Genomic DNA, 15,612 nt, shown 5'->3' with positions numbered 1-15,612 from the left:
ACAATGACAATGATGACAAATGTTTTATTGTGGGTAAAATGGATAAGGTTATAGCTTCTTTGTGGGGCGAGTCTGTAATATAACTTTTTCTTAAATGCTGAACAGATTACTATCGCCTCTCTTGAACCACCACCACTGAAGTCAACTGAATATGCTCCTTCGAAAAATCCTGATTCCTTGCAAAGCTGTGCCAGTGTTGGTTTGGATGACTGTCATGCTGGCAGCAGAAAACCATGCTGCCAACATCTACTTGGAAGCAGCCACCAGCCGTGGGAATCCCCGCACAGTGCAGCGTTCCAATGCCAGGAAGGGCGTGGCTGTTCGACTGGGAACAGGGGAAAGCATCCACATGACGTTTTGTTTGAGGCAGACGACTTTGATTCAGGTAACTTAGGTTCATGTGTTTGTTGTCACTGTTTTTTTAAGGCTGGTTGAATTAATCAGAGTAGGCCCACTGGAATATTTTTGAGAGAGGGCAAAGTCCTATTTTAGCATCTTGAATTATTGCACCTATTTTACATGCAATTTTTGTTGCATGTATGAAACGATATTACCATTAGTAGATGTTGTAACCCATTTTCAGTGGATTTCAACACTTATTTTGCACGTTATTTTACTCAGTTTTGATGCAGATTCAGAGATCACCAAATAAACCACAGACCGCGCGAATCATATTCATTGTATGGGTAGTTATTTTGATGACACTTGTACCAACATTGACAGAAATATGCACGGCAGACACCTACTGATTGTTTCCAAAATTAAAAAAAAAAAAGATATCTAATGGCCAGGCCAAGTCGGGTCTGTTGGTTTGTGTTTTACCGCTCTGATAATTCAATCTGATTGTTAAACCCGCCTATGAAAAGCTGGAAAATTACTGCGCTTGCTTGTTATTATTCATGGCTATATTTTTTATAATTTAGTAGAACAGAGTGGAGTGAGGTGGAGTTGGAGGGGAACGGAAGGGAGGAGGGTTACTGACGACTGAAGAATGGGCTGACTCAACTATATACGGATCCAGTCATGCTAATTTATGGGAGAAAAACATCTACATTGATGGACTGACAGGAAACAAGCAAAGGAAGTTTGAATGACTTTTTGTTTGTTGAGTTCACAACGCCAAGAAGCTTGAAACACCAAAAGAAGTGATTTGTGAACAAGAACGGACAAAAGGACACAGTTATAAGATAACAACACACTGACTGTCATCATTGTGGGTAACCAAATAGTCAATAATGTGGGCAAGAAACTCAAGTATGTTCAATTTCCCCTTTGTGTCTGCTTCATTGACTCTTAGGCGTTCGTGGGCTGCAACCCCTACCGTGCATATATGCTTCTCTTGATGAATCTATGAATCTATGGATCAATTGCACTGATGTAATGTATGCACGGACAGGTCTGTACAAATTTCACCCTGGGTCATTTTACCCCCTACTTCCTCCCCTGCCACTTGGGCAACCAGTTTTCTCGAGCGATCCTTGTGTGTGTGTGTGTGTGTGTGTGTGTGTGTGTGTGTGTGTGTGTGTGTGTTTCCACAATCCACCAAACTCTGACACGTATCCTTTTTACGTGCTAATGAGTTTTGTTGTTGTTGTTGTTTTAATACAAAGATTGGGTTCAAACGCGTGCTGATCCGTACAAACTTTGACTTGGAAGATTAAAAAAAATTATCCACCTGGTACCCTCTATATTATTCTGGTGTTGTACATAAGAATTTAAATCACGGACTTACCAGATGGCAGCAGCAAACATCAATCATCGCGCCACGTCCTGCCCCAATACCTGAAGGCATCCCTTCTTACATCTTGTCTCAGGTGCTTAATGTCCTGTATTCCAACGACGGCAACAACGAAACCGTGGGCGTAGCGGTGGACGACAGGTCATTCCTGGGTACGTTCACCTCGCACAACCGCTCGGATTGGGGACGTCTGTGGAACGTCTTCCTGCCCAGTCCCACCTTCCCGCACACCCTGGCTCTGTACCCAGGGTGGCACACTCTACGTGTCGGGGTGCTCTCCGCACCTTCGGACGGTATCGAGGTGGATTCAGTGCGAATGTGGTTCAGTGACGAGGGTTTGACGAGGGCTATGCTGGACTGCCTGTTGGTGTGTACGTCATCTCTGCCGGCTGTTCCGCCCAATACTGGGGCGCAGCTGTGGCAAGACGCCAGTGCAAAACAAGCCAGCTACCGCACTGAATGTGCTGAAGAGGACAACGTGAAGGTGTTGTAATGTTTTGTTTCATCGTCTCAGTATCTCTCGTTTTGTCCATGTGTGTGTGTGTGTGTGTGTGTGTGTGTGTGTGTGTGTGTGTACATACGAACCTGTCTCCGTTTCTCTCTCTGCCATTAACTTTCTTGCCTTTTTCTGTTTCTTTGTCATATATATATATATATATATATATATATATATATATATATATATATATATATATATATATATGTATGTATGTATGTATGTATGTATGTATATATATATGTGTGTGTGTGTGTGTGTGTGTGTGTGTGTGTGTGCATATAAAAAAATACGTATAAGTTATATCCGCACTCGTAAGTCACACCGAATAATATGTCACTCCCACCAATCACTAGCAGTAACTGCATGGGTCAGCGGCTTTGCTGCAGCTCCCCGCAGCAGTACGACAACTAATTCTTAACTGTACTGCGACAGTTTCAAATAAAGCACCTGTTTAAACCAGCCGCTTGTACCCACACTGACTACAGGTGCCGTTGTATTTGGGAGGGATCTCGGAGTACACTGTGACAGCCACAATGCCCACGTACGTGTCTTTCGCCAACCGGAGAGAGGCCAACACCACGGGCTGTGGCTTTCTGTCCCCAGTGCTCTTCTCCTTCACCCGCCTGTCAAACAAGGTGCGCCTCTCTTGGTCAGCTTGTTCACACAGTTTCCTCCGTGAATAAAATTTTGTCATGTTTGTGCTTGAGTTTAAAATGTCTGTTTACTCATGGCATGTATGCAATGTACAATGCTGTGTCTTTTGTTTGTAACTGATCTGGGTTTGTTTTTTTTTAATCTCTCTTTTCTTCCTGCAAGTATATGCAATGTATCTTTTGCTTGTTACTGTTTAAAAAAAATTCTTATCTATCTGTTTTCCTCCTCTAAGTATAATGCAATGTGCAGTGCTGTATCTCTAGTTTGTTACTGGTCTTTTCTCTCTCTCTCTTTTCTTCATCCAAACGCGTGTCTTAAATAATTAACCAACCAGCGGGTATTGTCACTGAAAACTGATTCAGAGCACAGTACCAGCTGTTTGGTGTTTTTTTTTTATTCATATTTTGTATTAGTTACATGAAATATGTAACATTGTCATGTACCCTCCACGGAGGTTTCATGAAATAAACACATCTTGTGTCTTGTCTTGTCTTGTCTTGTCGTGTCTCTCCGCCGGCACCACTGACCGTGCCCAGCAGTCCTTCTCCGCAACAACTCCAGGGGCCAGTCTGTTTGGGTACCGGTCCCCTGGCAGTGGCAAACAGGTACGTACTGACTACGGCCTCGTCTTCTGTTGTTGTTGTTTTTTTCTGTGTACGTAGGCTGCAACTCCCACGTTCAATTGTATGTAAGTACGAGTGAGCTTTTATAATAATAATAATAGTATTTATATAGTGCTGAATCTTGTGCAGAGACAAATCTAAGCGCTTTCACACCAGTCATTTACACGCATGCATAACTCTAAAACTGGAGAAACTGAAGACAAGGAAGAGGCAGGGGAGGGAGGCTGTCTTGTGAAGAGGTGGGTTTCAAGGCCAGACTTGAAAGAGCTGAGTGCGGAGACCTGACGAAGCGAAAGAGGAAGTTCATTCGAAATGCAAGGTCCAGAGACAGAGAAAGAACGGCGTCCAACATTGGAGTGTTTGAATCTGGGTATGCGTAAACAGAGGGGATCCGAAGCAGATCGTAGAGAGCGAGATGGAGTGTAGAGGTGAAGGCGTATGACTGTTTTTACGCTGCCATTTAGGCAATCATACTCCGATTTTTTTCTTCCTTTTGGGTGTGTGTGTGGAGGGGGCCGTGGGGGGGTGGGGGGGGGGGAATGTTGGGTATGTTCTTGTTTCCATAATCCACCGAATGTTGACTGGGATTACAGGATCTTTAACGTGCGTAGTAAAAAAAAAAAAAAAAAAAAAAATCTGCATGTGTATACACACGAAGAGGCTTCAGGCACTAGCAGGTCTGCAACATTTGTTGACCTGGGAGATCGGAAAAGTCTCCACGTTTAACCCAACAAGTGCTCCGAAACCGGGAATCGAACTCAGGAAACTGGGGCGAGAGTCCAGCTCTCTAACCATTTGGCCACCACACCCGTCTTGCGGCCCTCGTGATGACGTGTGTGTGTGTGTGTGTGTGTGTGTGTGTGTGTGTTGTGTGCGTGCGTGCGTGCGCGCGCGCGCGGGTGTGTGTGTGTGTGTCAAATGCTATAGTTGATGGCATGTATATTTAAGTATGTGTAACTATATGCTATTGTAAACTCCGCGAGTCTGGGAGGCGTGAGTGTCAGTCTGCGTTACTTGTTGTTGTTGTTATAATTAGCATCATCATCGCCATTATGACTATCATTATTATTATTATTATTATTGTTATTGTTGTTGTTGTTGTTGTTATCGGATCATAAGAAAACTAAGAGTGTCTGTTTCGTTTGTTCACAATGACTGACTGAATTAATTCGTTCTCCCTTTATGATTACTCGGAATATTTTCGTCTGGTGGATGTTTATCAGCACTACACAGATGTATGCAAAATGTAAGAGTACAGTGTAAGTGATAACTGTCGTCACGGACATTCCCTCCACAACCCTCCTATCCACTGTGTGTGTGTGTGTGTGTGTGTGTGTGGTTTTACCTGCCTATTTGTCTTTCTCAGTCTCTCTCATCTTCACCTCCGTCCCTCCCTAACCCCTCCCATTCCCCCTCAGTGTCACGTGAAGAAAAGTTAAAGTATATCTCTCTCCCTTCTTTCATTCTTTCGCCCGTCCTTCCAACCCTGGTTCTACATCGTTGGTATCTATCTTCTAGAAATTGTTTTTTCTCTTTTTTTAAATTATTTTTTTTATTATTATTATTTTAAATTTCAGGTACTCCGGATAGAGTTTCAGCTCCAGGGTCGCTCAAAAGGTCTCGTGGATGCTGAAATAGGTTCAGTTCTGACAACACACTTCCGGAAAACTGATGCGGATATTGTCGTTAGAATTGCCTATCTTGGAAGGTGAGATGCTTAGAATATTACCTACTATATATTGCCTAATTCAAACGCTGAAGAAGACGGCTTGTGTTCAGCAGTTAAAAACAGCCAGTGAGAATGGTCGGTGTAATGAGAAATATATGTAGGTTGTATGAAGTTTTCAGATTCAGTATCGTGTTTTGTTGTGTCCAAGAAATGAATGTTACGTATACAGTTTTGTACTGCTCTTAGTCTTCGACGGTGGTTTTTTGTTTATTTTATATATATATTTGTTTTTAGATTAATATTTGTTTCTTTCTTTCTCATAGAATAGAGAGTTATGATGGAAATTATTGTCACTGACCTTACACTGAACAGTATTGTCACTTATTTTGACTGGACATGGATACCACATGATTTGCACGAAAAACAGAACTTCCGCAGTGTTGCATCAAAAAATGTGTGCCGAGCTACATATAGTTCATTATGTTTTTTTCACAGAGTGAGAGCTGTATTATCAATGGTTGCTCTATTGCGATGGGAAGCCATTTACAGCTTAGTCTTTTGTGAAGGACTATGTCTTTCAAACTAGGAGGCAAAATTGCACTAGCTCTTAGTGCTGCAGCCTTGGAGGTTAGTTGGCCTTTGGGAACCATCCCAACGCCGACTGTCCTAAAACCCTCTTGTTGAGAGAGAGTGGGGATGTAACTTTGGCAAGACACTCTCCACTATAATCAAATTCTAGCCCAGATAGTCGGGGCAGCGGTTACCTGCTCTGCTGTTCTGATGGTCATAGTCGAACACGACTGACTACACTGAACTAGATCAGTGGACTGACTATCATACATACATACGTTTTTCACAGGAAAGGCCGGCTAACAGGCAGGAAGAACACTGTGGTGCGTGCCCCCAGCAGGCAGTACGTGCAGCACTTTGAGGACCATACGTGGAGGGAAGGCACCAACGTCGTCCTGCTGGAGTTCCAGTCCACGGGTCCTGCTGACGTCACTGGCGTCACGCTGGAGCGCAGACCAATGCGCGGAGAAAAGGTCTGTGCACCATTGTTGGTTTAAATAATCTTTAATTGTTCAGCAGTACACCTGATTACTATGCAAAGACAAAGGAGCATCAACAGGCTTAAATTTTTAAAGCTTATACTGTGCTCACAACGTTACACTTCAGTTTTAACATGACGGCTGTTGAACCATAATTATTATCACCCTGTCCTGTGGTTGCCTGTTAGGGAGCCCATTGTTGGTGGTGTGGGTTGGTTAGACAGTCATAGCCTTGTAGTGTTATTGTCTGGGGTGGAGCGTGTGTGTGTGTGTGTGTGTGTGTGTGTGTGTGTGTGTGTGTGTGCACGCGCACGATCGAGTGTGTATTTGTGTGTGTGTGTGTGTGTGTGTGTGTGTGTGTGTGTGTGTGTGTGTGTGTGTGCTCGCGCACTGTAAGCTTTTTTTGCGTATATCATGTCAGTGTGTTCGAACGTGCGCCCTTGCGTGTACGTTCTCTTTCATTCATACCAGTCAAATTGTCAGGGAATCGTTCACAATCAAATGAGAAAACAAATGGTTTATTCAACCGCCACCAAGAACCAATGTCACAATAAAAAAAAATCTATCATTTCAAGTACACAGAACTTCAACACATGAAATAAACTGTGCTCACCTCAGGGTGACGACAGGAACGTGAAGTAAAAAACGAAACGACACGAATCGAATACAGTTTCATGTCAACACTCATCAGAACAGACCACACCACCCTGTCCTCATAAACCCTCTACATATACCCTCCTCCCAAAATCGTACCTTTTTGACTTAAAGAGAAGAAAACATCATTTGTATTGTCACAGTAAAGATCCCTATATCTCTACGCGTGGTACACAGGTCCAGACAGTCTACAGGTCGGACAGTCTGGTAGTGGAAGCGGTGGAGGTGGACTTTTGGTGGCGGAGGCCGGAATCATTGATACTGGTGAACGGGGAGACGGGGCAGACGTGGACTCCCGTGGACTTCTTCAGGGTCTCCCTGCACGTGCCCTGGAACGGAGGCTTCGCCCAGGTCAGGCTGTGCAGGACAGGTCTCGTGGAGCCGTTAGAACTGTTCCTTTAGGGCATTGTTTAGTGCAGCACATTTAACCATAGTCACTTCCTTCATCCTAAGTTGATGTTTTTGGTTTACAAAAACAAGCCACCCCATTCGCTCGTTCTGTTCGACTGAGCCTGGAAGGCGCTCTGCACTGGCTGTGGAATTCTCAAAGCTGTCCGCAACACTCGTAATCAGTAGGAATATTTCTATTAACCCTTTCACTGCCAAACTTGCATTTATGCAGCAGCTAGGTAGAGGACCCATATCACTGAAGGGTGACCAGATCATGGGTCTCTTATCCATGAACCTACTGCTCTTAATGTTCGGTGGTAGGATAAGTCATATTTTCTACCCATCACAGGGGGAATCCCCAGCTGTACTTAGACACCATATTTACTGTGTTTATAGCACAAGGGAATTTTGCACTCTGAATTGACTGGCAGTGAAAGGGTTAAAGAAAAATGTATATATACACATATGCGCTTACCCATTACTCGAATGTAGGAGGTGTGCATCCATTATTTCCTAGCTTATTTGGGAGATTTTGAAAAGCGACATGTTTTGTGCAGCCCCCTATTGCACACTCATACAGCTGCCCGGGAAAGGGAAAAACACGTGCTATAGCCAGCACCAAGTAGTATGGCTACTCTCAGCAGGCTGGCAGAAATTCCAGACCTTGTACTACCGGATGGTTGAGAACAGCTCAATTGCTGATTACCCGTAGTCCAGTTAATTGAGAGTTGAAATCAAAAACAACTCTCCACTAGCTTGAGCCCCAGGCTCATGCCAAAATTGACAGAAAACTGACTTCCAGTTGTTGTTTTTCCACAGCTGATGGAAAAAGTCACAAATTTGTTTAACACGAACTTATATACTCTGTTTAAAAGGGGAGATTCCCAAACCTGCATTAAAAAGCAAAAAAACAAAAACAAAAAACCCCCAAACCCAAAAAAAACAAAAAAACAAACAAACAAACAAAGCAACAACAACAAACAAACAAACCCGGAGTCCAAAATCAGAACTTTACTAAACTGGACTATCAAGCGGAGAGAAAAGACAGGAAAAGAAATGCCACTGCCCCCAACCCCTCCTTAAAAAGACAGCAAAAATCTATTACATTGCCATATTGATTTCCCTGGTGGTAGGAGGGGGGGAGAGGGGGGGGGGGGTAGTAGAAGCAGAAGATGAAGGAGAGACCCCCTAATTGCTTACCACGACATTCTTCAGTTTGGCAAATCCCACACGACATTCACGGTATGTTCAACAGTGTGAACGAAATCCCAAATCGTTCTGCGTTTATATCCAGTGCTTTATCAAGCTGGCTTACTTAGTGCGAAAGATACGGAACAAATGACAAAATGAGCTCTGATAAGTCTCAGTAATTTTTTTCTTTATTGATATATGCTTTTTGCCATCACACAAGCTGCTTATCTTAACAAACTAATCAAAACAACAACAACAGCAACAACAACAACAACAAAAGTACCGAGCATTCACCACGATCCCTGTGTATCCAGGTGTTCGTCATGTACCAGGACGGCAACGTACGCCTGGCACCACTACCTCCCCCTGGCATGGACTGGATCCCTTTCGGCTCCTCCGTCATCATTGGGTACAGTGACCCCGCCCACCTTCGACCTTCTGCCCCCGTGACCTCCGTCACCTTCTACCCTTCAACTCTCTCCTTTCACGTGCGGTACCAGGACGGGGGATCTGTCAAGTTAAAACTGTCCTCCACCCAGACGCAGACACTGTTGGTTGTCAAAGATATAGAGAGCAGCGGTAGAAACGTTTGGGGAAAGCCTTTTGCCACTTTTAGGTCCATGCATGTCGAGGACGGTAACTCGGATTGTGACTCCGTCCTCGTGGATGGAAAGAGTTACCGTTCCGTTATGGACAACTGGGGCACTTTGAAGGGCAGCTCGTTCTTCTTCTTTCGACGCTGCGAGTCCCAGCACCTCACCCTGAGCCCTGACATGAGGGTCGACGTGAAGAAGACGTCACTCGTGCATGGGAACGGTGCTGGAGTTTCTTCAAACAATTGGTGGTGGGAGATATATTCGCGGTCAAACGTTGAGCCCACACAGTCGTTCCAATAAATAGTCTTTCGATCAGAACTTGTCATATTGCATCTTCAGTAAATCCTGACATAGTAAATAGGAATGACGCAGAAACGAGCGTTAGCAGCCCCAGAAGCGCGCTTGTCTGCCTCTGACAAATTTTCTTGGCAAGGTTGCATGAGCCAAGTCTCAGTAAGGAATGAGCCGATGGTTGTGACTGAAACTGATTCTTAACGTTAAGAAAAAAATCAGCGTTGCTGTTAAAGATCATTTATACAACCCTTCCTTGGAGCCAATGCGCGCGGCTTTTACTGAATTCAACACCACGATGAGGGTGCGCTAATTGGCGTATCAAAAAATGAGCGCTTATCTATTGTGGATTAAAAAAAATATATTCAAGTTTGTTAGAATACATGCGCATTGTGATTTCAAGTTTTCTTTAAAGCTGCACCTTTAGATGGTTTCTTTAACAGATCAGTAAATGAAATTACGAGTAGGCCTCGTGAAAATTCCCCAGTTGTCACCAAACTTAAGTAATGTTCAACTACCAAAATTACAGGTCTTTTGATTTTTAACCGAATATTCAATAGTCTACATAATTAGAGTTAAGAGAGCAACTAATGTTCTCAAAGGTATTATTTTTCAATTTAAGTATAAGATAACGAATCGTCTGGAACAGATGATTTTGTCATATTGTCCAAGTGATAAACAGAGTCAGCTTTGTCAGCCGATTGTGTGTGTGTGTGTGTGTGTGTGTGTGTGTGTGTGTGTGTGTGTGTGTGTGTGTGTGTGTGTGTGTGTGTGTGTAACGACAATCAGGTATTAATATCAGACACAAGCAAACAGACAAATAAACATACAAAAAACGAACAAAAAATCACACACGATGATACTGATGTTAATCAAAATCTGCTTCAAACACAAAACACGTACGATCTATAATAGCACGCACTTTGGACTATCACGCGTTTAATTTTTAATTTTAGGCCTATTATTATAGTGTTTATCAACATCTTCTTCAAACACAAAACACGTACGATCCATATCAGTACGCACTTTGGACTTGTCATGAGTTTTAGTCTGTGGTTATCGATAAACTGTCCATATCATAAGTTACAAAGGTGTGTGCACTATTGAGTCAATAACATATCACAGCCTATCTTGGCTTTCGGAAAACTCCATGCAAGCATAACTTAGTGTAAACTTGGCCTTGGACTTTTGCGTGCATCCATTGATAATGCGCATGGGGTCACAGTGATATTGTAAGAGTGAAGTCGGTCGGCACGTGCATCTATGTCGTCTGCCGGGGAAAAGGTGTCAAGTGTCCACGTTAGTGCATGAACTTTGGGTGTGCAGTAAAAACGTGTGTGTTTATGAATCATAACTACTATGCGTAGCAGCACTCGCGCACCTGTTTTCCAAGTGTGCCGAGTTTTTGTATGTATATTTTTACGTGTGTGTACTTGAGCGTGTGTGTTCGTATGTATACTTGTATTCCCATCAAAGTAAATCATAATTACTATGCATGACCGCGCTTGCGCAACTGTTTGTAAGTTTGTCATTTGTTTGTGTATTTTTACGTGTGTGTACTTGAGCGTGTGTGCTCGTGTGTACAATTGTATTCCCATCAAAGTGAATCCTAGTTACTATGCATAGCAGCGGCTCGCGCAACTGCTTGTAAGTTTGTCATTTGTATGTGTATTTTTACGTGTGTGTACTTGAGCGTGTGTGTTCGTGTGTATACTTGTATTGCCATCAAAGTAAGTCAATGTTTCTACAGAATACATGCAGCCAGGGACAAACCAGTCTTCTGCTGTCGTGAGTTTAAGTTAAATGAGGCACATGACATTTTGTTATATTTTCCATATCATCTCCAACTGGCCAAACATTTGCACTCATCTAGATGGTTTACCCAGGCAGTGTGTCTTGACTGAGGAACTGGTTGTCATTATCCTATGTAATGCACAGGCAGTCATTGAATTGGAATCTTTTGTTTTGTTCACTATACGGGGCATTCTCACAAAGAGATCCATCCGTAACAGTGACAGCAACAACAACAATAACAAATGCACGACCACCACCACCACCAACAACAATAGCAACAAAAATACTACTACTACTACTACTACTAACGATAATAACGATAATGATAATAATAGTGGCAGCATAAACAACAATAGCATGGCCCGAAGTACGTAAACAGAGAGCATGGGAAAAAACTGCACTGACTTCCAAACAACAGAACAGAGCGGCGATTAGACAGAGAATGTGTTTGCACGTACGTGTGTGTGTGTGTGTGTGTGTGTGTGTGTGTGTGTGTGTGTGTGTGTTCTTCCTGGTTCTTTTGCCACGGTTCTTCTTCCTATTATTGTTCTTCTGTCTGTCTGTCTCAGTGTCTCCCTCACTCTCTCTTTTCTCCACTCTCTCTCTCTCCCTTTCTCTCCATCTCTTTCCCTCCCTTTCCCCTCCATTTCCCTTGCTGTCGTTTACATGCCCTTTTCTCTTTGAAGAAGAACACACAGACATGAATAATGTCTGGCTGTGAACCAGTGTCACACATAAGATAGCAGAGATGGCGCCTCGACACAATTATACTGCAAAGGCTCAGTAAAGAACGTGGGAGTTACTTTGAAGTTACGAGACGTGTACAGCTTATAACGGCTGAACTGGAAACAACGTAACCCGTTGAACAGGTTTACCACTTACCATGGTAGTTATACGGCCTAATGAATAAATGAATGCCGTTGTGTAATGGCATTATTTGTAACTGATTCGGACGTGGACTTTCCGTCTGTCTTTGTCTTTTGTTTGTCTGTCTGTCTTTCACTCTCTCTCTCTCCCTCTCCTCTCTCTCTCTCTGTCTCACACACGCACACACACACACACACACACACACACAAACACACATTCTCCCTCTCCCTCTCTTTGGCTTCCTTTCCAACATACTCACAAAGCAAGTACCCACCCCTCCATTCCCCCCCCTGCCCCCCCCCCCCCTCCCAGCCCCCCAAATATATTTTTACGACACATTCTCTCGTCTCTCTCCCCCCCCCACTTCCCCACCCCATAACCACCACCCCAATCCACCTCCACCCCCCACCACACACACACACACACACACATACAGACGCTGACACAAAAATACATAATGACGTCTTTCTCTCATCCTCCCTTCTGCCGCTTAATCACGATTGACAAACACACGCCATCTCTCTCTCTATCTGTGTGTGTGTGTGTGTGTGTGTGTGTGTGTATGTACCTGTGTGTGTGTGTCTGTGTTCATCTCCTCTTCAGTCCCCATTCCCCACCTTTCCACAGTGGAAATGAACGAGTTACACGTCCTTGACGGAGGTGACACAAATGTGACATTTTCTCCCCGCTAGACAAGTCCACATTCCCCGGTCGAGACGGACACAGCCGCTAACGAAAATATAACTGGCTACACGAACCCATTCTTCATTCGCTGTCGCACTTTGGACCAGCTGAGGGATAAACTCAGTGTGTCATGGCAAACCTGATAGCGACCGGGCCGGCTGATCGTATCCGGCTATCTGAATATGCCGGTACATGTGATTGTCTTAAAAAAAAAAAATAAAAATCCCCAAAGCCAGACTTTAGCCCTTCATTCGAAATATGATCAGATAGCAGAGTCACGGGGCAATTTATGTTTTCAATTCATGAGATGTAGATATTTGATATGAAATTTATATATCATGATGACCTGGAAGATCGGAAAATTCACCACCCTTTACCCAGCAGGTGCGACATACCAGGGATCGAACTCAGGAAACATGGGCGAGAATTCTGCACTCTAACCGTTTTGACCACTGCACCCGGCGTCTAATGGATGGTGACGCTTACTACGACGTTGCAAGCTGCGTTGTAATGGGGCAGAAAAGTACGGTGTAATGATTATCCAAGATGGCATACATAGATACATTCCCTTTATTGGGAGGTGCCCGTTTTGCCACACTGAATTGTGTTTCAAGGCACGAGTCCGTAGATTTGTATCACAGGCCCCTCAGGGCTTTCTGGCGCTATCATGTGACTGTGGCCCTCCCGATCATGTCTTTCAGTGATCACTTCACACATTAAGGGGCGTTTGGGACGTTTGAATTATCGTGCTTGTGTCAACTTTTTCACACACACACACACACACACACGCACGCACACACACACGTACGCATCAGTGCACACACACACACGTACGCATGCACACACACACACACACACACACTATCCCATAATCCCCTTCTCCCCCCACACCCCTCCATTTTTTGTTGTTATTGTTGGGCTGAAGACTACTACTACTTCCACTACTACTACGCATGCACACACACAGACACAAAGACAGACCGGTAGCCGCCACACTTAATAAATGCGTACCAGGTTCACTGATTCATTTCATGTTAAACTGAACAACCTTTCTTGATCCAACATAAAACCAAGCAATGCTGAGATCGTGCTGTTCATACATCTTAAGTTGTTTTTTTTTAGCAAGTACACCTATGTACGTGACAGGAATCGCTCGAGAGAGAGAGAGAGAGAGAGAGAGAGAGAGAGGTGTGTGTGTGTGTGTGCGCGCGCGCGCGTGTGTGTGTGTGTGTGAAGCGGGAGAGGGTGGAGTGGGGATCGAGAAGGGCAGTCCGGGATGGTGATGGTGCGTATGTACATGTGTTTTAGTGTGTGTTTAATGCTTTATTAAGTGTCTCCGAACACGTGATGGAATCGGCGATTTTCACACGCACCCTCCAGTACCAAACACACACACACACACACACACACACACACACACACATTATGTAAATCCCACAGACACAATGCACCTGCATACATTTGCATGGTGACACTCACTCAGCCGTCATTCCCACAGTTTTGCCACTGTACACCAGGCTTTCTGGTCATCCGTGACAACGTTCCGAACATCAGCGTGTTCATTTTTTCATTTTCGTTAAACTTAGCCAGATGTCTTAGACTGAATACGCACAGATAGACATTAAAATGATATTGAAAAGCTCGATGTTTTAAGCACTTTTGTATTTTAAATAACTTTCAAAATTCTGTGTGTGTGTGTGTGTGTGTGTGTGTGTGTGTGTGAGAGAGAGAGAGAGAGAGAGAGAGAGAGAGAGAGAATATTAATATTTTCTTTTTTTCATATATTTTCTTTTGCAGTTGTAGTGGTGGGTATTTTGATTCAAACTGTAAACACACACACACACACACGCACGCATACTTAACTGACGGATACACAGCTCCCGCATTGGTCATATGAAACTAATCAGTGTGTGGTGATGCACAGCTAGATTTCCCACTTTATGGAAGCTTTTCATCATTATAGACTATCTATCTATCTATCACCGATCTATCTGTCTGTCTGTCTATCTATGCATGTATATCATTGTTTGTATTTTTGTGCTAATACGCATATTTTACCTGCTTCTTAACTTCCACTTCAGTGGAGGTGGGGTGACCATTAATTGACCACCAGTCACATCAGTCTCATATTGTGAGTGTACCGCTGACCTTGGCACTGAGTAAGATCAGTTCAGTGTGGTAGTCAACGTCCGAGTCTGAGCAGCGGCGAAACAAGCAGACATTCAGTCCTATTACTCATATTATGCTGGCTGGTCAACTGCTAAACATTTGTCACGCCGGGGAAACATGTTACTGATAATTTTTTTGGTCCTGATCCCGCTTCCCCCGTCCCGCCTCTCACACACGCCCTTCCAATATTATGTTTTTTCTTTCTGCAATCACTGACACTCACCCTCTCCATTTTAGATTTTTGTACTCTATCTTTTCCACATTCTGTTCTCTCTCTCACTCTCTCTCTTCCTTTCTTAGTCCCCTCCTCCTTGCCCCCTGTCGTGGTGTCCAAAGACTGACAGCAGTGTTCCGGTGAGACATGTCCAATGACAAGCCATATGTTATGGCTGTAGTCCGGGTCTTACGTTTACTGTTTAGTCACAACCGCCACACCACACTATTTCCCAGCGTGACAGCATCAAACTGAGACGTCTGTGTGGCCAATGATTACTGACTACAGCGCTTCAGTTCTACTCACATGATGCGAACACCTTGAGTGGCGCCCTCTTCCCTCAACATAAGGCTGTCTTTTTCCCCTTGGGGCTAAAGACTTTCCCCACTCGACAACCAGGAAGGAAGATTCTTATGTACTGACAGAAATGAGAAGGTTTGTAGAAAATATAATTCAGGTGAAGTGGGAGACGAATTCCATACGTCTTTAAATACTCGTTCTTTTCAGACACTAGAAAAGCATTCTTAAAA

General features: G+C 43.8%; 1 protein-coding gene across 3 annotated transcripts in view; it reads left to right on the top strand.

The window, feature by feature from the left end:
- Nucleotides 1–11,379, top strand: part of LOC143283334 (uncharacterized) — a 16,374-nt gene extending 4,995 nt beyond the window's left edge. For 2 of the 3 annotated variants that reach the window (XM_076589535.1, XM_076589536.1), the window contains exons 2-9: nt 106–385; nt 1,815–2,222; nt 2,723–2,872; nt 3,428–3,496; nt 5,092–5,222; nt 6,043–6,226; nt 7,064–7,237; nt 8,782–11,379. In XM_076589535.1, the coding sequence (XP_076445650.1) occupies nt 152–385; nt 1,815–2,222; nt 2,723–2,872; nt 3,428–3,496; nt 5,092–5,222; nt 6,043–6,226; nt 7,064–7,237; nt 8,782–9,363 (1,932 nt within the window). In that variant the 5' untranslated portion in view covers nt 106–151 and the 3' untranslated portion in view covers nt 9,364–11,379. The remainder of the gene's footprint in view (nt 1–105; nt 386–1,814; nt 2,223–2,722; nt 2,873–3,427; nt 3,497–5,091; nt 5,223–6,042; nt 6,227–7,063; nt 7,238–8,781) is intronic. The other variant, XM_076589537.1, reaches the window with a different exon arrangement.
- The last annotated feature ends 4,233 nt before the right edge of the window (nt 11,380–15,612 follow it).

The sequence above is a fragment of the Babylonia areolata genome, chromosome 6 (genome assembly GCF_041734735.1).
Source record: "Babylonia areolata isolate BAREFJ2019XMU chromosome 6, ASM4173473v1, whole genome shotgun sequence".
NCBI lineage: Eukaryota > Metazoa > Mollusca > Gastropoda > Neogastropoda > Buccinidae > Babylonia > Babylonia areolata.
This window is presented reverse-complemented; position numbering and strand designations above follow the sequence as displayed.